General features: G+C 40.0%; 1 protein-coding gene across 5 annotated transcripts in view; it reads right to left on the reverse strand.

Annotated features, from left to right (window-relative positions):
- The window catches only part of robo1 (roundabout, axon guidance receptor, homolog 1), a 299,362-nt gene that overhangs the window by 189,605 nt on the left and 83,893 nt on the right, over positions 1–25,864 (reverse strand). For all 5 annotated transcript variants that reach the window (XM_079353570.1, XM_079353574.1, XM_079353569.1 and 2 more), the window contains exon 2: positions 6,469–6,593. In XM_079353570.1, coding sequence (XP_079209696.1) covers positions 6,469–6,593 — 125 coding nt within the window. The remainder of the gene's footprint in view (positions 1–6,468; positions 6,594–25,864) is intronic.

Here is a 25,864-nt window from a genome sequence, read left to right on the forward strand (position 1 = left end):
CATCTGTGAGATGACACTCACCTGGAGCCCCACAGCACCAAACCAAGGGAGAGCGAGGATTTGGAGCAATGGCTGCCGGGACATGTGTTTGAGTTTGTGTTGTGTGTTTGTTGGGGGGTGGGGGAGACAACATTGGGGAGCTGGGTAAAAAGATGCAGAGGTTCCTGTGTCATGTCTCTGAGGAAATCAATAAACTGCAGCATGCACAGCACACTGCTTCACGTATGTATACAAGTGTACACGCTCTCACACACTCTCTCACACACACGCACACATACACACATGCACACACACACCGAGGGAGGGAAGAGGTATAACAAAGCTGCATGTGAAAACTGGCCAGCTGTCTTATTGTATTATCTGTTCCCTTATTGCTTTGCCTTAGATTTAAAAGTGAAGGTTTAATTTAGATTCTTCATTACATAACATTATAATGTATCATTGTATCAATAAATAGATGATTCAAACCACTCTCATATTGATATTCAATTGAAACATCCTATTGCTACTGAAACATGCTACAAATTAGGCGAAGAAAAACTTTAAACCAGCTTTCCTCATTGAAGTTAGAATTCCTGAGAGGTTGTCGATGCGTGTGTGGGTGGTAATGACTTCCAAATTAGTCAGTCAGCATCTTTTATGATGACATTAAAGAAACAACATTTTCTGTTGATGTAGCTGAAACTGTTGCACACACTTGTCGGCTCAGAGTGTCTGCTATTATCAGAGTTTGTTCAGTCTGATAAGCGTTCACTTTCATGTCTTTCTTTGTCTCTCTTTTGGTTCCTTATAGGAAGAGTGACCTTCTCTAAATCTCTCCTTCCCCCTTGCACTAACCTGGTTATAGATCCAGCTGTAAACAGCGCTGAGCTGGGGTTCAAGGTTGTGTCACGATGGATGCATGTGAAGTTGTAGCTGAAGGTGAAGCATAAAGAAACAGCACACTCAAGAGCCCGGGACATCAAATTTCATGCCTGGGAGCAAATGATGAAAGAAAAACAAAAACAAATCTGGCTGTGGCTGTACACGAAGACCAACCTCCTAACACACACAAACACACACCTCCATGACAAAAAAAAGAAAGGCCCAGACAATCAAAAGGAGGAGAATAACAATAAAACAAATGTCCTGCTCCTCCTGGAGCAGATTTCTCATCATTAAATGATGGCCTGAGGGCAGAGGGAGCGTGATGAGGATACAGTGGCATGTGCCCCGCTCCGTAATTAAAAGGTGTCCGGATGGAGAGAGAGAGAGAGAATGATAAGCACCAGGCTTTGTGCCTCAGGACACGTCAATATTGTCAGACACTTTCAACAATAAGCTTACCTATTTTTTTTGTTGTTGCAAAAAACAAAGACAGTGAACAGATTTCTAGTACTCCAAAATAAATCCCTGGAGTCTTTCTCACAAAAAACAAAGAGAATATATTTACTATTATAATATACTTAAAAAGATAAATAGAAAATTACTGTAATAGTCAAAGATGAGAATAGGTAAATGTGTAATATGAATATGTTTTACACTTAAATCTCTAAAGAGACTATGATTGACTGAATCTATGTTATCGTCTTTGTCTTGATGTTGAGTACTCACATGGTTGCATGTCTAATGGCTACTATAACTGTATTTCCAAAAGTTATCAAAGCCCGGGTTAAACTTCATTTTATAGTTTCAATGGGACATGTCATTGGTGGCAGCCGCCAGACAAGCCAGAAACAACATGACAGACACATCATGTTTATTGTTGCCATGGAAACACGGGATGTTATGTCAAAGACCGCTAGGTAAACTGAAACTGTAACTAACAGCTGCTATATGCGCTGCTGGAATAAAAACGTCATGTAAATTATTAGCTCGTAAACATATTCTCTTCTCAGGTCTGTTTTCGCCCACTCGTCTGGAATCAATTTCTTCCTATAAGGAGGGATGGAAAATGACTTTAATGCTACCATGCAGGATGTAAGGCCTTTAGATTACAGTTATTTGCCCTGCATTAAATCTTAAATGTGCACACTAACAGCGTAGGTGTAGTCAATATTCAGTTAGAGAGAAACACCAGACATTTCCTGAGACTTGTTCAAGCCTTGTCCGTACACGCCTCAGTAACGGGTCTGCAATTGCACCAACACGCCTTGTTTTGTTTCCATTAAAGTCAAGTGCAAACATTTTGCTCCCTGAACACAAATACATCCACATATATCATACTTACGGGGGCTGGAATAGATTGAACTGAGCACAACAAACAAGGACCTTCAGCGCACAACTGTTGATGAAAGAGAAAGAATAAATGCATGGAGTCACAGCTTGGATAATTTCCCCTGGCAGAGTCTGATTGGTCAGCTTTGAGAAATCAGTGCAGGCAGTGTTCAGATGAAACCAAATTTGAGAGTATTTGAGCCTTTTTGATAAAGCTTTTTAATATGTCTTAATGGAATGAATGGTGTCACTAAATTGTATTGTTCTGCAAAATAACAGTCTGTCACAAGACTTTCATTATATGGAAAGCTAAATCTTCCATCTATCTACTTCTCCAGTAATGGTTAAAATTCCCTTGAGAAAGGAGAATAAAACACACCGGTGAAAGGAGGATATTTTATTTGTATGTAATTACAGAACATTTCCCAGAGTGCTGCATAAAGCAATCAGGAATCACTCCTCAAAGTTGGCAAGGAGAGAAAAAAGAATGTTTTTAATGTCTGAAAATTTTATTTGGACTTTTTTCATCGGTAAAAAGCTTTTGTCTGCCCTTTGCCAAGTGGAGATTGTTGTATCACTGCCAGTCAGGTTTGGAATTCTCTGGATTGGGATTAAAGATGAGAACAGTCACAACAGAAAAATGGCAGCAACTCCATGGAGTCATGCAACTGCTGCCAGAGTAGACTGCTTCATTTTTCTGGCTTTAGCTTCAAATTAGATCAGGCATCAGAAACGACCTTCAGATATCCGCCGAGCCAATATGCTGACTAGGATGCATGGGAGAAAAAGGCCAGTGATCAAGATTTATGGAGTGCTGCGGGTGTCGAGACTGATACGTGTCTCATCAACGGTGAAATGAAATGTCATATTAGTATGTGTGTGGGCGTGTGTGAGAAGATCTAATGGCTGTTTGTACACTGAGACAGGGAGACAAAGACTTTCGCATCCAATAACAGCCAAAATGAGAGAATGAGAGGGAAGTGCGGGTGTCAAACAGGGTGCTTATAGTGCAGAACACTAATAAGGAGCGTGTCAGCAGGACGGCGGCGGCAGATCTATTCTCCTTGGGGCTCCATCTTGGCATCACCTGTTATAAACTTTCTCTGCCGTCTTGCACAATTGGTTCTGTAATTTAAAAAGGTCAGCATGGCTCTTGTGTAATTCAATACTCTCATGGTGCTGTATTAACCACATATTTAATCACCCTCAGGGTGGTGTGCGAGCTGAATACTTAACGGTAAAAGAGAAGAGGTAAAACCCACAGTTCAGCTCAGGGCCCATCGCTCCCACTTCATATATGTGACTCATGATATGTAGGAGGAGAAGCTGCTTATCCATGAGTACCACTGTGTTTAAAACCCAGTGGAAAATCTGGAATCTGGAAAACTGAATGTGCACTGCAAAGTCAGTTCTGTCAGAGCCTTTATTGGACGAGCCAACATTCAGTCAAATGGATTTTTATTTAAAGAAGGGGTTCGATCAGTCCTGGGCTGTCAGCAGCTAATCCTCAGCGCACACACACACACACACACACACACACACACACACACACTTTAGCCACGTGTTGAAACCGTCTGGGTCATTGTGCATCACAGAGATGAAAATGTTTGTTTTTTTTAAATCTCAATCAGCTGCTCTCGATGACTCAGTCTAAACGAGAGACTTTGAATAAAAGGTGAAAGGTCAGTGCAGCTCTGCTCAACAGGGAGAGGACAGGCTGAGGGCTCAGCTCCACTATCAGATGCACAGGAGCAAGCAGCAAAACAACTTTGTGGTCAAGTTTGCGCTTGAATATCATTAGTGTAGTATGCTATGTGCATTGGACGTCCAGACGGGACAGATAGAGCACAACATTGACACACTGATGAGTCCATCATGAAGATATTAGCATCAAAATCCATTCTTATTGAATCCCTTCTTGAGAGTTGGCAATGGATATATAATGTGCAAAAAATAGGCCAGGAGACAAACATTTTACTAAGTAACCTGAGAGTCTTCATAGAGTACCAATAAAATCTGAAATGAAAATAATGCTTTTGAAAAAAGGGATCAGGGACTTATTGCTTTTGGGAGCTGGAGGTATTTACACTGAGGATAGAAATTAAAAGAGCTCTCAGTCTGCAGGTATGCAGAGAAATAAAATCAAAGTGATACGTCTATATTGTTCTCTCATGAGACACAATGATGGGAAGACGCACCGCCCTTGCATATTCCCACTTTCCATATATACATACATACATATTCTTTCTGACAGTATCTTTTCAGTCATGAAACATTTTCAGGAATCATAATTCACAACCTCTCTCTCTCTCTCTCTCTCTCTCTCTCTCTCTCTGGTTTGGGTGCATTGTCACTGAAAACCTTGCTTGAGGCATCAAATGTTTTACATAAGTTGGAATCCTTTTTTCATCACCCTTTTTTTTTCAAACTCCAACATACTTTTCGAGATGTCATTTTGCACTTCAAATTCTTGAGGGTATTACCTTTTTGCTTCTCAGCTGTAACTAGAGCAGAATATGAGATGTAGGTAGAAACATGATAAGGAAAGCCCTTTGGTTAGAAAGCTCTGATGCCATCAGGGTTTTAAGCACAACTGTCAGTTACACAAAGTGCTGAATTCAATCTTAAAATAGCTCCTAATGCTGCCAATCAAAGGGATGTGATTGAGAGCATTTTCACCAAGGTAGCGATCTATCACCTTTGCACACACATTATCACAAATTGCTCTCAAGCACACGCACAAACACCATTAAATCAGAGTATAGGGAGCCTCACATAGCCTTGCACTTGACAAGTAAATTGCTTCCTAGATTGTGTTGGCAGAAGAATAAGTAAAGATAGAAGTTGGTGACATGAACAAGAAAATGAATGAGAGGTGAAAGGCAATAGAGTGAATTGAAGCCGCCAGAATAAGAAGATAACAGAGATCAGCAAGTCTGAAATGGTCCGCTAAGCAGGACCACATCAGACCTGTCGTCCTGTCAGAGGAGAAGTGGGTGGGAACGAGGAGACATCAACACGGTGTACCTGACAGAACTGTCACATGTGGCGACAATAAAGCCTATAGGTGTTTCTCTTATCTCTGACAGAGAGACATTTCCACAGGGCAGGAGATTTCACTCCTTGTAACTCATTTTGTAGAATGTCCAACAAAGCCATGGAAACACAAACAAAACTGAAACAAAAGGAAGAACTAAAGGACATGGAAAGTTTGGATCAATCCAGAAAAAAAGTTTTTCTCGCCACCAATTTCCACCTTCATTAGAAGACACTATGGGATCTTGCTGTGCAGAGTCAAGAACTACTTTTCTTTCATTGAACCAAAAGGTTCTCTTTTCTTTAAAATTAGAGATGTTTGAAAGATCTCAAGTTCAGTCATGACCTTGCAAACCACAGGGTGCTTCAATAATACATTTGAGACTCAATGTTTCAGTAGCCTGAACCGAAACACCTAATCTCTAATCCTTACAAAAAGCTTCCTCACTCAGTATTGATCTCAATGATTCTTTGAACAAAAGTTCTTTGCTTGAAAGAGGTAGAAGAGACAAGATTAGGATACTTAGATTTTGCCACACCGCTGACTTTGGAGTGAATGTCTGCATGTCTGGTTAAGCTATAGGCTAACCCAACAGAGTTTGTCATGCCTGCACCATGGTGAGCTGCCATTAGATTAGTTCAAGAATTCAGTCATATAGTGGGGTTTTTTTGTAAATCATCAACTCACACATGGTCAAACATGGATGTCAGACACCAGTCCAATCATTCTTTCTAATATGACATGATTGCTGTCTGGCCAGCAAGATATCACAGCAGATTTAACAGTACTCATAACTATATGGCAACAAATATCCAACCTGTGATTCAATTGTTCTATTTTTCAAATACTTAAATTAAAATATCCAAACAGAATATCACAACATTTGTTTCTCAGAAAAAGGGTACAACCTTTAAAGGAATACTTAAAACTCACCAGAAACGGATACATCATTTGTTTTAAAATTTCAGGCCGTGATACCTTAGGGGGTCAGTTGTCTAAGATAATCTGTTTTTACAATCTTGGCTGGCGCCCATAGGTGATGTAGCCCCTCAAAATACAGGGTTCACAGTTTCATTGCAGTCATAAATCATTAAAGAAAGTTCAAAGGTGTCAAGCATGTAAGAGTCAGACAGTAGATCAGACTGACAGACAGACAATGATGATACAGGCAGACCATGAAGTGTTCATCACTGATGCAATGACGAACCAGTGCAGAGAAATATGCTCAATCTTACCTGGGGCTAACGGAACCTCTTCGCCCTGAGCCAGCCTGAGCAGAACCATCATGAGGAGGGGTGTGGCCCCTGACCACGTGCCACGCATTATGATGCTCACAGTCCTGGCATCACTAGGCGGCAACCTGGAGAAAGAGGGAATAAAAGAAGCGTTTAACTGTTATTGTGATGCAAGGATATTCCTCTCCTCACTTGGACCTCCCAAAAAATCTGATATATTGTGCAGATTAAAATGAAAAAATACCAGAGTGCAAGAGTAAACAGCAATTTCTGCAAAGCATACATTAAACGTTCCCTTTGTAACACCACAATGCATCAAAGTGAATAGAGAGCAGGTCTTAATGGCAAATGACTAACAATTATCTATTGACTTTCTTTGTGTTGCAATAGTATGTTAGTTGAATCCGTTCTTTGAAATCCCAATAGGATTCTTTTTTTTTAATGTTAAGAAGATTGCAAATCGACTCTCTACAATGCTAAACTCTTATTCAGCTCTTCCTGTTCTTCACAAACAAACACATACACTCACATACATACATACACACACACACACACACACGCCTGTGTGTGTGTCTCAAATTGATTTCAGACAGGTGAGACAAAAGCGTCAGAGTTTAGTGGTGTGTGCAAGACAATGCCACCATGCTGACATCACCTGCATGGCGGTGACAGGGACCGTCTGTAGCATGGAAATAAATCGGAGGATTCCTTGGATCAGCCATCTGTGGAACAACCTGTTCACCCATGTTTGATTACATCCAGCAGTCCGGGTAGCTTCAACCGCTCCTGGTCTTTCTCTCGGTATCTCTCCCTCTAGTTCACACTTCTCTCACTCTCTCTCTCTGCACTGCTATGCTGTGTGATTTTCTCTTTGGGGCCCTTTTTCCCCGGCATGACATACTTCTTAAATTGGATATGCTTCAGCTAAAATATGATGGACCTGCTTTATCAGGAATTTCAAAGCACCACGGAAGTGGTTGAGTCTCTTCAAGCCATGCATCTTTTGAGATCATGGAAAGAATTATAAAATTATTTCTTGACAATAAAGATGTGACTGGGCAGTCATGAAAAGGAGAAAACACTTTAACTACGGAAAGCTGCCTAAGCTCGCAATACCCTTTTTTACAGGATCACAGGGAATTTATTTCCTTCTCTGTCTCACCTGTCAATAAATTCACAGAAAATCTACTTAATTGTTATTTGACTTAGAGGTCCTCTAAAGTCCAATATGGCTGAATGTAAAGAAATTGTATATTGACACAGTATTCACAGTCACCTTGATAACATTTTTTTTAGCTTATTTAAAGCACATTTGTCACATTGTGTGTGTGTGTTTTTTTATTAATATTGCGGTTTTATTTTTCATTGTTGATCATTTTCTTAAAATGTTGGACAATCACTCTTGAAATAAATAATAAATTCACAAGTTAGGCTTAAATTCTTAATTGTGCATCTTGTTTCCAGATGTCCTATTGCTCATTTTGTATATCATCTCGACCCCTCATGGATTCACTCACTGCATACCTGACAGTTAAGTCTGTCATGTCACTGAAGTCGGTGCTTCGGCATCTTCTGTGGTACCTTTCTACAAAACCCTTCTGCCCCCTCTCTCTGTTCTTTACGGTCTATGTAGGATAGGTGGGTGTTGCTTGTTTTTAGCCCTCATGTTGGCCCAATCCATTTCACATTAGCTCGAGTGAAAAGTAAAAATAACACAAAGGTTCTGTTTCACTATGTTTATTAGCACTTAACAGTATGAGGGATTTCCTGTTTTTCCTCTGTCTTCCCTGAGAACAAATGTTGCTTTACCATAAAGACGTCCAGGTGTCATGTCATGATTCATCCACCCAATACACAATCATCGGTTAAATATGACAAATGTTCATGCTTTTTAAATTCACATAACCCTAAATGGACTCTACATTTGCCTCTTATTTTTGGAGGTGCCTTCTTGTCTTTTTTGTCTCCGTCTCTTGACTCTCTCTCGAAAGGCTTCGCAGAAGAAAGAAGGAGCTGGCATATTAATTTACACCTTCTCTCATATTCTCTCCAATCTTATCTTCGGGTACTCAGTGGACACTCCTGCCCCCCTTTCGTATGCATTTCATGTACCCAGAATTAGAAGAGCCTCTTAAAGATGTCAGTCAGGCCTAAACCATGGGGAGCTCATTGTTGCAGGGTGTGTTATCATAACCTTTCATTCCTCCAGAGCCAAAGAAAAGATGAAGAATTATGTGTTCTATTTGCAAAATTGCTTCATTTGCATTTGATGATAGCTCATATTCCCTGCTATAAGTCCGATAAAGAAGTCCTTGTAGTTAGACTGGAAGATTCCAGCGTTTTTATCCAACAGGGCAACGTGAACCAGTTGCACGCCAGTATCCTGGAGCAGCAGCGGACTAGGTTCCTTCATTTTTCTTGATAATTGTGTCAGATAAACACTGCATCACCGTCTTGCAGGCAATCTGATAAATACCCAATTACCAGTCAAGAGATTGCTGTGACAAGCAACCACACAGGGGTCTTCAGATTTGGAAATGGGAGAAATATATGGCATTACAATGGTCTCTTTAACCAGAAAGGTTCTGGACTTGAAATTCAACTCATCACCCCGTTCCATTTGATTAATGAATGCATGGATACGTGATAAAAGAAGATTTATTCTAAACCTCTTTCCTAGAAACCGCAAACATGTTACACGGAGATGCATCAAAGCCCAATCAATGACCATTCCTCTCTCAAGTCAAAGGAAATGAGCATGTTTTACAAGACTTGTCTCGGTGGCTTCCTCTGCATTCACTACCAATTCAGTCCAAGAGGAATGAAAGGCCCTTATTGTCTGTCTTTATCTGACTCAATGACTGCCGAATGGATTGAAGCCAATTAATCAGGGCAGTGACAAGAAGCATTGCTGCTGGCTCAGTGACCGACTCCCACAAAAGACAGGAACCATCAGCAGAACAGTCACTGCCCACAAATTGATTTTCTAATGCTGGATTAAACCGAAGCGATGTCATTCAAATCCTGTGGTTTCTCATCCTGACACTTCCACATGACCTAAGCATTAAAACCTAACAGAGATGAGACTGTTGCGGATGACTTATCTTTGTCAGCAAGGATGGATGAACACATAACTTTACTAAGATGCACTAATGAGATTAGAAGTTCTCCAACAGTGTTCTTACACACAGTTCAGGTGAAGTGTTTAAAAGACGACTGTAAAGGTAACTTAAGCGAAGATAGTTGAAGGCCTCTGAGAGTCAGAATGAACTTGATATTACCTTTGACTGGGAACTCTGACTGCCTGGTCCGTTTCTCTTTCATCTCCTGCTTTTGTGCTTTTGAATCAAACTGCCCGTTCTCACACTGACAGATAGATGTGAGGAGGAGGAAAAGGCTATAATATGGGGACAGGAATACACATACAGTGGATATAAACTAGTACGCTAACTAGTATTTACACAAAGTGACTACTTCTTATGGTGCAAGTTTAGATCCAATTTCTGATAGAACAGCTTGGCAATATAACCACTTTTTTTAGATGCATATAATGTCAATGTCAAACAATGTGTTGTGTTGTTGTGGACTGTATAAGAGTTTAATATTTCCTTCAAAAAAATTAAAAGTCATGTCACAAGTAAAACATACATTTTTAACTACTACCTAAACATAAATAAATCATAACTGCTAATTAAGAAAAAATGGAAACAGAAAGGAACACTATTAACCCACAGGACATATTTAAGGTGGTGCTGTTGTATCATAGTACATTATATATCTGATTACATTATATGCAGATAAATCTGATTAAACCTTCACTGTAATATCATTATAACCTTTGTCTTCTAATCATTTGAAATAGAAAACTAGTGCGTAATTGTACCCCCGAAAAACATATCAGTCAATAGCATCCTTTCCTCTTCACTTACAGTATAAATGACTGACACGTGTCATAGCATACTCCCTGATCATTTGGGCTAAATTCATTCAGCTGCCTTGTCTATAGCTTCAAACACACAAGTAGCATCAAGCTAACAAATTAAGATGAAAAAGCATTCATTGAATTCCCACTGGAAATAATGCACCAGCCACCACTAGCTAAAGCTAATAGCTAACGTTATTATGAGACAGTGGGAACAAGTCTTTTTGAGCATTTGTTTTATGCTAATCTTCATCACCTGCATGACACTGCTGAAGAAAACGTTAATGAAATACTTGATGTAAAATGTACTTTTCCCCTCAAACAAGCATTTAATATTTTCTTGTCTTGCTAAAAAAAGATGTCAATCTTTTGTCTCTCTGAATGCTCCAGAGGCGATTACAAGGATTTGGTTGACCAAACCAATAAGCTATTTAAAAACTGTCTAACTGTGCTGCTTTTATTTTCATAGATGGGCATACCATAAAAAAGCCCTGTCTGTTCGACAATTCTAAAGTGAAATTCCTTTTTTAAGTTGCCCATTTCTTCTTTACTTTTTTCTGCTGCATTAAAACAAAACCACTTATCTTCAGGTTCTATGCAGCCAAAACAACATTTTTATGCATGACTAGTACTCACCCACCCACAAGAGAGTCAAGAGTTTTGTGCAATTTAAGTTCAGTGTCAGCTACAAAGTTTTAGACTTTGGAGCTCTGCATCATTGTGTGCCCCTGTACATTTCAAGAGAATTCAAACAAACGGTTACAGGGATTAAACACACTATACGATGAATCATTGGCTGCAGTTCAATGAGGTAGCAAATTGTTCCATCTTTTCCAATATACTATATAATAAAAGATCCAGTTGAGGACAAATATGCATTATTAGCTCTGTGGGATAAGGTTGTACCAGCTGTTTGGAAATCCATTACTTCTGTATGTATGTATACTAACTTCTAAGTAATTGCCAGCATATTTCAAAATACTACACTATAGTGGTCTCTCCTTGAGCCATTAAAACATATTACTTGTGTTGCTTGTAAGTTCTTATGTGTAACTCTGCGGTTCAATATAACAGTCTGAGGATTATTTTACATTCATAAATATAAGTTTTTCAATACATCTATGCTAAATATAGGAATTTAGATGAGAAATATCACATTTTGCACAGTACAGTACAGTACATACAGTATAGAGAGTATACTGAACAGTACAGACTTCCTGACTCCCATTGGTCGTCTAGCAATTATATATTATCCAAGTATCTCTGTAATGGCCACTTTTCAATTTGCTATTTGGAGTAAAAACAAGGCTGCAGCACAAAAGTTTGCAGAAGCTCATTTAACTCGGCTAGCCCCACAGGAATAACAGAGAATTTGGCCATCATTTCCACAGGCTTCACAGTCAGATGATAGCAGACAGGCTCTTAGATAGTCTCTCACTAAGCCTTAGGAACTAGCAGCTCAACCCATTTCAATACCAAAAATCTGTAAACACTGATGCTATAATTTTGCTGAAAGTAACCCTACAAACTCTTGCAAATAACTCTGAGTTGCTTTTTCAGGATGTTTATTGCAAAGCAGTGAAAATAAACTGGGCGATATGTCTTGAAACAAAAACACACAAAATGCAATAAACAAATCAGGTTGGTTTGTGTTCTGTTGTGTTGTGCAATGTCAGTGTCATGTTGTGATGGATAGTTCCTCTGACTCTCCAGCACTCTGTTCTCCATGTCACCATGGCTACTCCCTGCCTCATAAAAATGCCAACACTGGATTAAGCATCTCGCATTGACAGTACATTATGCCCCCTCACTTCATTACAATAAAAGGATTAACCTGCCGGGGACCTGGAAAGTGATCGGTGGGGAGGGTGGACGACATGTGGCTGAACTGTCCTTCCCCCTTAGCATAGATCACATCTCTGGTGCTCCTGCAAGTCGTGTTACTAATCATCCTCACTCCTGCAGGGGCCGCCATGCATACAGTGGCTACACACAGGGAACAGAAACAAATCTGAAGCCATTAGGACGCCCTGCAGTTGACTTACATAATAGCATATGTTCCATCCAATCCACAGGGAAAGATGCTGTTTCACTGTCCCACTTTCTGTTCGCGATTCTGTTTTGAGTGTAATGAATGCTGTTCCCTAGAAATGTTTTGAATGTTTGATGTGGCCTAGATTGGAGTTAAATTCTCTGAGATAAATGTTCAAATTGCTTTAATTCAACAGGGGTAAAGGGTGTCTCATCCAAAAATGAAAAAAAAAAGATGGAGACATGAGTGAAAAAAAAAAAAAGATATAAGAATAAATTAGCAGCAGCGAAAGCACGACAGTGTGACTGAGGGGAGATGGCTCCGGTCACATGAGGCCTCTGCACAGTGATCCGTCTTCTCATGAATGTGATCTGTGATAAATTAAAAGCTGATTATTTCCTGGAGGGAGAAGCCAAGCGCTTGCACCCCCAGCCCCTCTTGCTGGCGGTGATGGATTAGTCCACAGTATGCACTATGGACCTGTCCCCACAGACTGCACAGCCGCAGACGCCACAGGCCCTAAATGCCTGCCACCAAGATGCTATCTATCTGACAACTCTTAATTTATTTGAATAAATGCTCTGCCATCTTTTTAAAGGACAACTCAATTTTTGCATGAGAGAGATTGATTGTTCTTTGTGTTTTTTTCAAGTGGTATTAACATACAAACATCTCACCCTGTTAAGCACTGAACTACTTCAGCAGCTGAGAAAGAGAAGGCCAGTTTCATAAACATTAATGGATATATTTTCCTATAATGCCAACAGACATTTATAAAATACAGTTATACCGTTTGAGCATCCTAAGCTTTTAGATGGGCTACAAGTTTGCAAACAGTTTTCTTGTAGAACTAATGAATGCACTAAAAACAGCATTCAAGCCAAAGCAGAAAAACAGATTCCCAGAAAGAAAAGCCTCCCGATGAAACTGTTGTTGCTGTTAGAGGGAACTAAAGGTTGTGTGTCTGAGCTCATATTCACAGTCCGTGAGCTTCCACATAGCTGAAGTTTTTACATTATAGTCCCATTCTCATGTGTCTGAACCATTTTTTAGGGCTCCGCATCACTTGGACGGTCCACAGCGCAATTTGTCAGCAATGATTGGGTCCTCGACTGGGAACAAAGGCGGTCAGCCTGGCTGCTGTCTTTTTGTGTCCCATATGTCAGAAGTCTGCAGCACAAACAATACAGCAACTGCCAACCGCGCTACAGTCATTATCCGCTGCACAATGGTTGTCATTATCTTGCTGCAATCATAGCTCTAATTAGAAAAGTTGCTTTGTAAGCAGGTAGATTATGCAATGTTAATTGCCCGTGGACAATGCAGCTAGCGCATGTTTAAATGCCATTCAGCATTGTGGCCCACACAAAAGCAGCACGTTATACCCACAAGACAACGGCAGGGCAGTCTCTTGACAGCTGAGTTAAACCCTCATGGTATAGTCACACATCTCCTGTCATTGATAAAATCTCATTGATAATAGTTGTAATGAATTACCCTTAACTAAATGATCTGACATAAACCCATATGTCTGTGTGGATAGGCCTAATTGATGGAGCTCATTTTATCTACTGGTCCATCTCATTACTCAATCTCACCTAGACTATCAGCAGGAGGAATAATAGTGGTAGGCTTTTTTTCCAACACTTAAGGCTTAATCATTTGCACGCTTTTTATTCTAAGGGTACCATCCATTCTACCTGCATATAGATACGTTGTTCATCTTAATTCACATAAAATTGTATGAAAAGGCACAGAAACATACTTAAAATATAAATGGATATAAACCTTATGGTAACTTTCCTTTGGTATGCCGACAATTCCAGCAGCCTGATAGAGATACTGTACTGTATGTTGATCTGTGTTTTTAATTGCTCTCTAAGTTATAACTCAGTTAATGTGTGGCTGGCTGTCCTGTAGAGGACATTCTTGCAAATGAGATTCTACAATTCATTTAGAAGACACTTTTATATAAAGTAAGCCCAACACAAGCAAGGATCAAGAAAAGAGGAAACAACATTAGTTAGTGCAAACAAACACACGTGCTGACAGGCAGTGCACAAAGCACAGCTTCGACAGAGAGTTTTAAATCAGCATGAAAACCATCCTAAAATCACCATTATTTAACAAAACCATCATCACTATTCTCATTAATAATATCATTATACGTGCATTAAAATTCTTAACCTTATTCATGTTTTCCTGCTTAGATATATTTCACATATATACATATATATATAAAATACTATTTCTCAGCTTAATTTCATTTCATTTGTTCTGCCTTCTCATTACAATAACTAAAAATGAAATAAAATTAAAGGCTGATCAAAAAGTTGCTGAAAAAAATATTGTTTACATTGTTCACCAGCTTTGATTACTGATCACGACTCTGATCATGACATTGGGGGACTAATACCTGATTGGTACATTCTTACTAGCCCATATAAAACATTATATTTTAGGCATTGGAGGCTAAAAACAAGCGTAAACAGTTGATGCCATTACTAAAACACAGTTGCTCTTAAGGGAGTTTAAATATCCATTTTTTGGATACATACAGCTGAAAGACGTCGCTCCATAAAACCGAAAAGATCTCCCAAATAGAAGCTACACACGGGATGATTTTCACTCAGCACAGCACAGTAGCCTTTTTGCATTAATCACCATAAGGGTGCACTTTACCAAGCCACTCTGGCAAATTAAATCTTCAGAATAATATCTCCATCATTGCTGTATTTCTATGCTCTGACACAAGCATTTATCTGGCTTTGGGAGGCAGTGCAGCAGAGCCTGCCAACTCCGAAAGACCTGAAACCACGGGGCAATAAAAAGTGACATCAGCAATGGGAAAGTTAATAGTGTGTTTCAGATGCACTTTGTGGAGGACAGGAATAGCAGAGGTTTCATTCACTGTAAGTGACGGTGGCTGGCAGTTTCCCTCTGCCTCCCATATACCTGTATGTATTTCCTGCTCTCTGTGATATCTTATAAATAGACACGGCTACCACAGGGGCTTATGTGACAGAATGGAACGTCTTGGCATCCACTGCTTTTACAATCTGCGTGCAGATCATAGTCACAGCTTGTTTTGCTTATTCATCTATTCGGTGTGATGTGTGATTGCAGCAGGCAGCTCCCTGGTGCTGCATGTTGTAAGAAGTGACACAGTGGTGGTTGTGTAAGGCTGTTTCTGACTTTACATGAGCACATTTCTAACTTTGACGAGCTCATTTCTGCACAGCTGTCAAAGAACGCCTGGAGCTGAATAAACAGAATACAGAAGCACAGAGACACACCGAAGACAACATGACTGCAGGCATCTGTTTCAAATTGGGCCACAGGCACATTTTGCTCCCAATGTTTCTTCAGCGAGTACATGTTCTGCTCATTTATTATCTGATGTACCTCTTATTGCCTGCGTAGTGAACTATATTGTGTCATTTGTCTTTACAGTTAAAGTTAACCTACAGTCGTCACCTAAGCAGGATGATGAAATAAGGTAATAAAGGGATTGAGAATAAAAAGATCTGTTGCTCAATGTTCTACAAGTGAAAACACAGTTTTTTCTATTATAAAACACCTTCAAGATGTATTTGTAATGCCACACTGAGCCTGGTTCTTTATTAAATTTAAAAAGTTACACTTAATAATACTCCAAAGAGATGACATCCAAACATTCTTAGAGCAGGAAATGTATCTCTCAGGTAATCAAAAGAGCAACAGCCAGTGAATACTACATCCAGACCGTACTGCATTAAACAATGATGGATGGATGGATGGATGGATGGATGAATGAATGGAAGCTAGAAAGATCAATGACAGAGCATTAAATGTAAGCGCTGTTAATTTCATTGTGTGCTAGCAAACTGTTGCTACATTGCCTCACTAAAGTGCTAACATCAGAACTTCATCTGCAAACAGCCGAATGAATGCTCAAGCCACATGTTCCGCTTTGACAAAGACACTGCTTGTGTATGTCCAACTGATTATTTTCAGTGAACACACTGAACGGAGAGCTGTAGCAGGCTACATTTTCCTGAACTTTACAGAGAAAAAAAGGTCAGGTCCTATACTATATAACACAGTATCACCAAGTCAGTGATACTGTGTTTCATTGGAGACAATTCAAAGCTGTGAAATTGGCACAGTTCTTCTCACTTCCCCTCCTAGCATTCAAACCACTGGCCCTGCCGACTCATCGTGAGACTTTCATGCTCGAGCAAACAGCAGACAAAGATCAAATGTGTGATATGAGACATGAAAAACTTAGCAGTGATAAAACGCTTCAGCTGCAAAGATGAGGAAAGAAAGAATGAAAGAAAGAAAAAAAAAAACAGGTAGATAATGAGAACAGGTGGGTTTTGTAGCTTCTCTGCGCTGACAGGCAGGAGCAGCAGTCCTGAACATGTACGTGGTTCAACAAGCCTTTGACATACCGAGCCCCTCTCCTCGGGACTGTCAGCCTTCAGCAGAGCACATCATCTCTCCATGAGGGTTTCATCACATTAGCCTAAGCCAGGTACACGGATAGGAAGACAGCAGCTTCAGTGTATCATCCACCAGCAGACACACAGTCACCAATTACAGCAATCACGTACTCTCTAATTAGCAAGACTGACTGATCTGAGCTTGTGTAAAATGTATTCATATTATCCAGATTACAAATAAGCACATTCATCTAATTAGCGTGCATAGCTCACAAGCTTAATTAAAGTTAATACATTATGATACCCTAAAATCCAGAGATTACAATGCTCTGAGCTTCGAGTTAATTACAGTATTCATACATTGACAGGCACAGATCACAGCCTCCTTTTCCCTCAGCCAATTAAAAGTCAGGGTCAAAGTAGGCAAAAACTTTTTCAATGTGTGATTATTCCACTAGCAACCACATTTTATTAAATGTGCTCAAGATAACATGCTTCTTATTCCTCAACTTATTCCCTTCTCCTTCCTTTCTGGCTTAGTTTCATGAAACGATACTACCAGCCAAGGCCAATTGGCAATTACATAGCCTGTCATCTGCACAACTCCACCTTAGTGTTTGTTTACAGAGAGTCCACAAAAAAAAAGAGCACTTTTTGCGCGTCCTGCATGTGTTTATCTTGACTCTGCCAGGCAAACAGCAGGAATACTGAGCTGAATATTCATGTTCACTCAGAGGACTTTCACACTTTGTAGAATTAGCTTTGCCCTCACATGCTCAGTGAGGCTGCATTCACACAAAGTGGCTCATTACAGGATTGCTTGTGTACAGGGCCAGCTTTGTTATTAACGTGATGCTGTATCTGAATTAAATAATGGGACTTGTTCATTTGTTGTCAGGATCTCTGTGTAAATCACAACGAGCAGATCAGGCCTCCTGAGATGTTGCCCTTTCGTCATTCTGTCTGAAGAGCAGGTGTTGCCCACACTGTAAAACTGACAGCCGTGCTTGAGTGCTTTACAATGTTGTAAATGAAAAAAAAAAAGAATCTTTAAAATAAAAGGGAAAGGATTTTGTTTTTATTTTATTTTTGGATTCACACTGAAATAGCATCTGTTTTATGATTTGGAAGCAAATGAGGACAGAGGCGTCAAAAGAATGAAATCAAACTGTTTCTGTTCCTCCATTAATTAGGTGACAAGGGAAATATGGCGAAGACAAAACAACGTATTTGAAAGTTGCGAAATGTTTTACTTTGCACAACTTAAATAACAATTCAACATTCAGGAAATATTTCCTCATGACCTGTGTCACCTCACGTCTCGTATTCCTTTTCCATCGTAAAAAGAACCTCCTGATCTGTGTGTTATTCTTAGCTGGCTGTCAGAGGTACAATGTGAAACTTCAGTGACAACTTTGTCAATGTGACACGGTAATTAGCAATCAAACAGAGGAACATAACCACAGTGTGGTTCTAGATGGTTTCTCAGGTTATGCATATAAAAGTATGTCACTTTCCAAGATGTATTTCGGGGGGAAAAAAGATGGAAATTAATGATTGTACTATGATTGTAATAGTATGATAATACCAACATTTGTGGCTATTTGTTAAAGCCTTTTATAAAGACTTACTCCGGTTAGCTGAAATATAAAATGAGGATGGATGTGATATACATTTAAACATGGAGCTCATGAAAAATACAAACAGTATGTAGACCCTAAAAAAATCTAATAGACCCCCCAGTGGTCATCCCAAAGTCCATTACTATGATTGGCTGCTTGCGGACTTGTCAGAGATGGGACTTATGTAAAACTCAACTGTGTGGACTGCTGCAACAGGCTACCAGTGTTCTTTGCATTTCAATGAGGATTTCCTTTTTTCGGTTTTAGTTAGGCTACGAAGATATGCCCAACCACAGGAATATCACATCTATCTGATACTTTAATGTTAGTAGTTAAAGAGTATGATTAGCAGCGAGAGATGGGGTAAATAAATATAGCAGGTATTACCTTTTTTTTTGTTTTATAGTATAGTATTATTTTGTTGACAATGTGACTTTAAATTGGAGCAATGGGCACAATTCCATACAATACACAAATCACTTTTTTTTTTCAACCACAAAAATACTGAAAAATAAAACATCACTGTTCAATATGAAAAAAAATATATAAATAACGTGCAAGACTGAGTTCATTAACAAACCTGGTAAACACACAGACGGTGAACAAAAGAAAGATCAAACGGGTGCTCCTTTACACCCACGCACACATACAGACATGAAGCAGCACAGGTAGCAACATACAAACAAAGACGCACACAAACGAGCTGATAGACTCAGAGGGGTTTTCCTGTCTCCTGCACCCTGATATAGATGGATGTCCTTGGCTGCTGATCCTGAATCCACATTGGGTCATTACAATAGGCGTCGTGGCCCAACGCGGTCTGCAAAGTGGAGGGAGCGGAGCAGCATGGGAGGAGAAGTCCTCTCACAGCCTTGTGGGGAAACAACCTTGACACAGTCATCTGTCTTAGTTACACAGGAGTGAGACCTCTTGACACAAATACACACACACACACACACATAAATACACACACAAAGAAAGCAGACCAGCGCTTGCAATTGCTACCATGTTGTTATGATACTGCATTAAAGAAACTAATAGAGTGCATCTAGAAATACTGCATATATCACAGAGGCATTACGGTGTGAGGGGTTGTTGCTTCTTTAGCGGCTACTTTCAAGGGTGTACTAAGGTCAGAAATAACCCTAACTTCAACACCTGTGACCTCTGGTCTTGTGTGCAGGGGATGGAGGGTTAGACCAGGTCAAGACTGAGATGAGACGTCTGGGTAGAAGGAGAATGGGATGGGAGGGGGGAGGAGGAAAAGGCGGGACAAGGGCGTCACCACGGTGAGCTCTCACTCAGTCACCCTGAGGCTGGCTGCTGTGTTTACGGAGCTGTCAGTCACGTGGGGAGGCCTCTCCTGGGGGGCGAGGGCCACCGGGGCGATGAGAAAATAATAGCTCCTTCTGTCAGAGCTCGGAGGGACAGGGGTCTGATGGACACCACTGGGAATTAGAGGCAGCCTGCGGGACACATCCCGTCCTACTCTTAAACACTGGGAGGATAGACACCCATGCACTGGACACAGAGGAGGAAGAAAAGAAAGCTCTTCAATGATATCAATATCCATGCTAAGAACCCTGGGTCTTTGTTTGGTCCGAGTGCGTCTGGGTGACATTATTGATTTGTCCAAGGAAAAGGCGATCAAGGTCTAAGAACTCTTTGCACTAGTAAAATAAACAAAAGCTGTCTGAGGAAGGGTGATGCAACTTGCTTGCTTTCTTTGTCAAAATGACCTTACCTTTGTGTGGTTATTTAGTAGTGACCAAGGACCTACTGGGCACATGAAAAATTAAACGTAAAAGAATAACTTGGAAAACGTGTTTCTTCTTAAACCGGGAAATAACAGCAATGCACCACCTTGAACAAAAAAAGTGTTTTTTTCTTATTATGGTCTCCTGGGTCTGGTTTTTTATTATCCTCTCTTCATTTTACTGTCACATCTGAAATGTCCCAGCCTCTTTAAATGAATCAACAAAGATGATCCCTAAAGTGGTTCATTTAACTTAATGCTAGGCAATATCATACCATCAAAACAGGTTGATGAGTGATTGGATACCTATTTTACAGGACATTAAAGTTGCAAGAGTGTAATAAATGGACATCAGTAGTTGATGTGAAAGAGAAACCACCTGAGAGTCGTGTTGTGTTTCGGAAGATGATCATTTTTAGTCCGTTAATACAATTTGCATTGAATGGGATAAAACTACTTGTGTGTTTCTTAAGCAAACGGTACCAGACAATTCCTCAACTCCATTAAGGATTGCAGAGTAAAGAATTACAGTCATGCTGCATAAAAGAACCCAAGGTTGGCCCCTGGTGATGAGCAGGAGAGGAAACCACAGCTCCATCCATAAAATCAGACTTTAAATCAGGCTGAACCACCATTAAAAGGGTTGAAAGATAGCCTCGTGGAGCTCATCATTAGTACAAACACTCAGAAATCATGGGGTAGCATCTGTTTCGTGCACATCCTTCACATCAATGCTAAGAGCAGAGGCCTCAGGGAAGGGGGAGGCGTAGAGAGGGCTATTCCCCCGTCCCATACCATGAATAACAATCTCTACCTCCAGGTAATTAAAGGGGACAAACGATGTTCACAGAGCAGCACTGGCCCATCGTTAAGCAAAGCTACTTTTGCACAGGGCATGTGTGCACACTCTCCACACAGCAGCCCAGGAAACATAATGGCCATTGATTTGGAGTGGACGAGTAGAGAGAGATTTTCACTATACCACAGATTAATTCATGCATCTGTTCATCTACCTGACTTAATGCAACGCTGCACTGTTGATGCTTTGTTCTCGGCTTCGGTCAATGAGGCGTCTGCCACCTTTGTCTCTGCAGACAATGCCTTATGCTCCGTACTGATGACCTGACCTCTGTTGTGGTGCAGTGTGTACACAGAGAAATGATAGTACATGATAATGCACTTTCATCGTCGACATGTTCTCATCAATCTACAGCTATGTAAGTGGATTTTTGCAAAGATATCATACGAATTAATGTACCAACACACATACTAGAGTACATTTGATCCTGTTTCAACACAGACATCAGAGACACAGACAGTCAACACAAACCAGCCATCTGTGTACTCTTCCTCATCCCGTTTGGAATTGTGTATTGACTTCAAACATTGAGCCACTGCTGAGCAGGCACAAAGTTTGCCACAATGTTTAAAGATACCGCATGAGACAAACAGGAGAATGCAAACAACAGCCCGTTGCCTGAATCCAAGCTAACATGCACTCTGCAGAAGTGACCTTGTGTGTTTTTTTTCTTTGTCTTTGGTGGATTTCAGTGGTTTTTTTGTATGCTAGTTGTGTTGCACCATAAAAGGCTCACCACATGTCAGGATTGATGATTGAGAGACACTCCTGCTCCAAAAAAAAAACGAAAAAAAACATTCAGCTTGACCTTGCATCATAAGTTAATGATTAGTGACATCAGCGAATCAGAAAGAAAGAAGTTAGAGCTGGAGGATGAAGAAGAAAGGTGAGGACATGACTTTGATCAAATAAATGTGGTTCTGAGAAGCCCTTCACCGTCTCATTTCCTCATCTCAAACTTTGCCAAGTGCCGGACAGTCCAAAATCAAAAACCTCTCTTAAAAACTTGAAGAATGAAAAACAGCCAGAGTACAGCTTGTTGCCTCCCACTGAGATCCAAGCTGTTTTCTAACTTCAAGACCTGCTAAATAATGCAGCATCCTACAGCAAGAAGAACCACAATATAATACACCGCAGATATCCTACCAAACGGCGGGCAGTGTGGGTGTCTACCTATAGACAGGGGACGAGCAGAAAGTGATGGAGAGGATTCAGAAAAAGAAGTAGGACGACAATATAAGCCAGTCTGTAAATCATGTTAGTGAACTGATTGCATTACTTCCTATATTATGAAGTTTTTAAGAGTAAGTAACACATTGGAACTTTTTTTTCCACACTGAGGTCGAACTGATATTTCTAATGAACTTTAGAAAACATTGTCTAAAACAACACTCCTAGCACATGTCCTAGCTTACTGTGCTGTTGCATCCATTTTTTAAACAAACTACACTAAACTATATAGTATACTAGACTACCTTCAACTTACAGAAAAGCAATGCTTTCAAGCTAGCTGACTTGTCTTGCTAATGTTGGCATTGATTCCATTTTATTTGTGTTTCTTTTAGCACCTGCTGAGTCGGCAGCTCCGTCATACCAACTGTTTGTTTACAGCTAGCGTAGGAAGGAAAATGACCAGAATATGAGGAGCTAAAAGAGAATGAGGAACACATTTTTTTTTTTTATCCTTTTCAGAAACAATCTCTTTGCTAATTTAGCGTAAAGAAAAACTGATTTCAACTGGGCATTTACCTTTAACTTAAACATTAAGGAGTTGCATATATGTTCTGCCCAGCATATTGTGGTTTACAGTTAACAAGACTTTGATCATCTTCAAAATACATTTACATTTGTCTGCAAGCTTTTCAAAGTAAGTAAGCCTTGTTCATGCTGAGGCGGCTCACAGCCTCAGCTTATCGTCCCTTGCAGAGGCATGAAGCAGCTTACAGCAGGTGTACAACACAAGCCTGTGGATAGGGCAGCAGTCTATCACACAGGCTTACTCCAAATACATTTTGCTTTAATGCTAAGTGGCATGCAGCTCAGGATTGCCTCCTATTTTCTGTAAATATTTGTTACAGTGAAGCATGCGACTGAGCGTCTTAGTTCTGACTACCGCTGATGGAGATGATACTTTCTTTGGGGTTGTGTTGCCGAGAGTTGTGAGGCAGTAAATGCTCAGTTATCCTGAGACAAATGGAAGAGATAGAAAATGTTTCTGAGGCTGTTCTCTATCATTTCACACTTTATGGAGCTGTATATCGGAACTGCATTACAGATTTGGGGAATGAAAGAAAATGTGTCTGGAATGGTATGATCATATTCTGTGAATACAAACAGGAATGCATCTCTGAAATGATCAAAAAGATACCTTAATCCACGCCTTTGATTAACATCTCCTCCTTCCTTTTTCCTCTCTCGTCTACTCTCCTGTTAGTCCTGTTTTTATTGCTGTTGAAGTCAGTTAATCTTAACCCAAAAGTATATTATCGTACAGATGCTCTAGTGTATTACAGACTTATGTAACATAATAATTCAAAAGAAAGGCCCTGATACAAAGTGGGAAAAAATCTTGCATAATAACGGAAACATATTTAAACTTGGGGTGACAGTAGCAAAGTAGCTAGTGCCCAGGCATCACGTCTGAACTTGTGGCTCTTTCTCTGCATGTCATTTCCAACTCTCCCTCTGAATGAAGTCCAAAAAATCCACAAAATAAACTATGTAAATAAATATATGTATTTACTCAACTGAAATGAAATATTTTCAGAAGATTTAATTGGTTTTGACACATGGCACAGTTTCAATACGGTACGTATCATGGAGGAAGACTGTGGTATGCAAATTCAATGAGCATTAAAAAATGAAAAGAATCATTTGGAACAAGAAATCACAAAAAAGATGTAAGAATAAACCTTCTACACATACTAGAGGATCCCACAATTACGTCTTAGACACATTTTTCATTGTAATAAAGTCTCCACCCAGGGAGTCCCCACTTCCTCATGATGTCAATCAATCTACTGAGAAGTAATATTGTTCAATCTAAAAACAGATATAAAGCTGGATACAATTCTAAATCCGCTCTTTTTAAACAAAATGTGTAGAAAAGGTCATTAGAAATTGTAATCCGCTTCCAGTGTGACCCCACCTGCATACGAGCGTCAAAAATCCGACTAGCAAACATACACTAACTCCCCCCAGACATGACTAATTGACTTGCCACCATGGGTGACTGACATGCCATCCAGAGGGCACCATAATGGCCGTGTCATGAGGGAATGATGAGACCTGCCGACAGCAAGCAACTCTCGACCTTTTGCATGTGAGGTCGGGGGTTGGAGGGGGAAACAGAAGCACCCTGATGTTGGATCCTCAGCCTCGGGGCTCTGCAGGCAGATGAGCCACATATGACAGGGGAACTGGAGCTTTTCAATCAGGCACCCTTGAAGGGAAGCGATTTCAAACGGGCTGGTGTCGCAATGAAAAATAAAAACAATAAAACAGGAATCAATCGTCAGCAGCCTCGAGGCATTTGAACATCTTGAGGGTGGAGTAGAGTGATGGGAACTTCCTCTATCATTTTCACCTATCAAAGGGTTATTATTGTGTTTAGTCTTTATTTTTTTTATCTGTTATTGCAGGAGTGTTTCCTGCACAAACAATATTACAGATTTTTGAGCTGGGTTCAAGCATCTTAACATGAATTGTTAAAGTTCACATTTTTTTGAACAATCTGCCTTACATTAATAAAGTGTGTCTTTTTGCCTATCAAAATAAATCTTTATTCACATTAGTTAGTGTTGTTTGTTTTTTTCCTCACTGGGTATTAATGTCTTATTCAGTTTCTGCAGCCTGTCTCACTTCCAAATATCACTAATCCTGTTAGATGAAATCTATTAATGTTCTGCTCTTGGCTGCCACACACTGAATTCCAAGTCTGCCTCATAAGCTCCAAATTTGCCATGAAGACAGATCTAGTCCGCCTGTCTGGATTAGAGAGATTTACCCAGGCAGCCACAGACGTGTGACCAACAGTTCACAGTGGGTAAAGTCACCAATTCCACAAACAAAAAGCAAGAGTAAGCTGCAAATAAAGTGATTTTCATTTTGGGCTATTGTTCTCCATGAGTGTGCCTCTAATGTCTCATTCATGTCTGTGTTGTATCTGATCGCAGTTATTGGACTTAATTAGTGCCATCTTGATCCAGTGTGATATGTCATATTCAGGATGTGGCCCTGACAAAGAAGAAAATATATTGACATGTGGAGCAGATGCGTAGTGAAAAGGAAAGATAAAACTGACTTAAACAAGTATTGTTTAAAGGCACATCTTCTTTTCAATGTAATAAAAGGAACATAAACAAAAGAATGATTGATAGGTGGATGGACTTATGGTTATAAAGCAGAAATAGAGCTTTACTCTGAAAAAAAAAACACTTGGATTTAGATGGATGAGATGGATTTAAAATCTTACAATGGCAATTAAGGGTTTGACAAAAAAAAGCAAAAGTGAAACACCATAAAATAATTTATCTTAAAGCAAAGAAATGGTTGGCTAGCTGGGATGGGGGTCTAATTTTAAGTGAAGGAAAATCATTGATTGGAAAATCCACCTGACACTATCTCTCCCATCACATCTGAAGAAGAGAGCAAAAAGATTAAAAGAAATAGCTCCTCGGTTGTGAATCAATCTGGAAAGTACCAGGGAGGCAACCGCTGCCAAGTTTGGTAAGACTCACACAAGGAGTGACTGAGAACAAGGACAAAAACAAGAGGTA

Source organism: Symphodus melops (genome assembly GCF_947650265.1).
Source record: "Symphodus melops genome assembly, chromosome: 10".
NCBI classification, from domain to species: domain Eukaryota; kingdom Metazoa; phylum Chordata; class Actinopteri; order Labriformes; family Labridae; genus Symphodus; species Symphodus melops.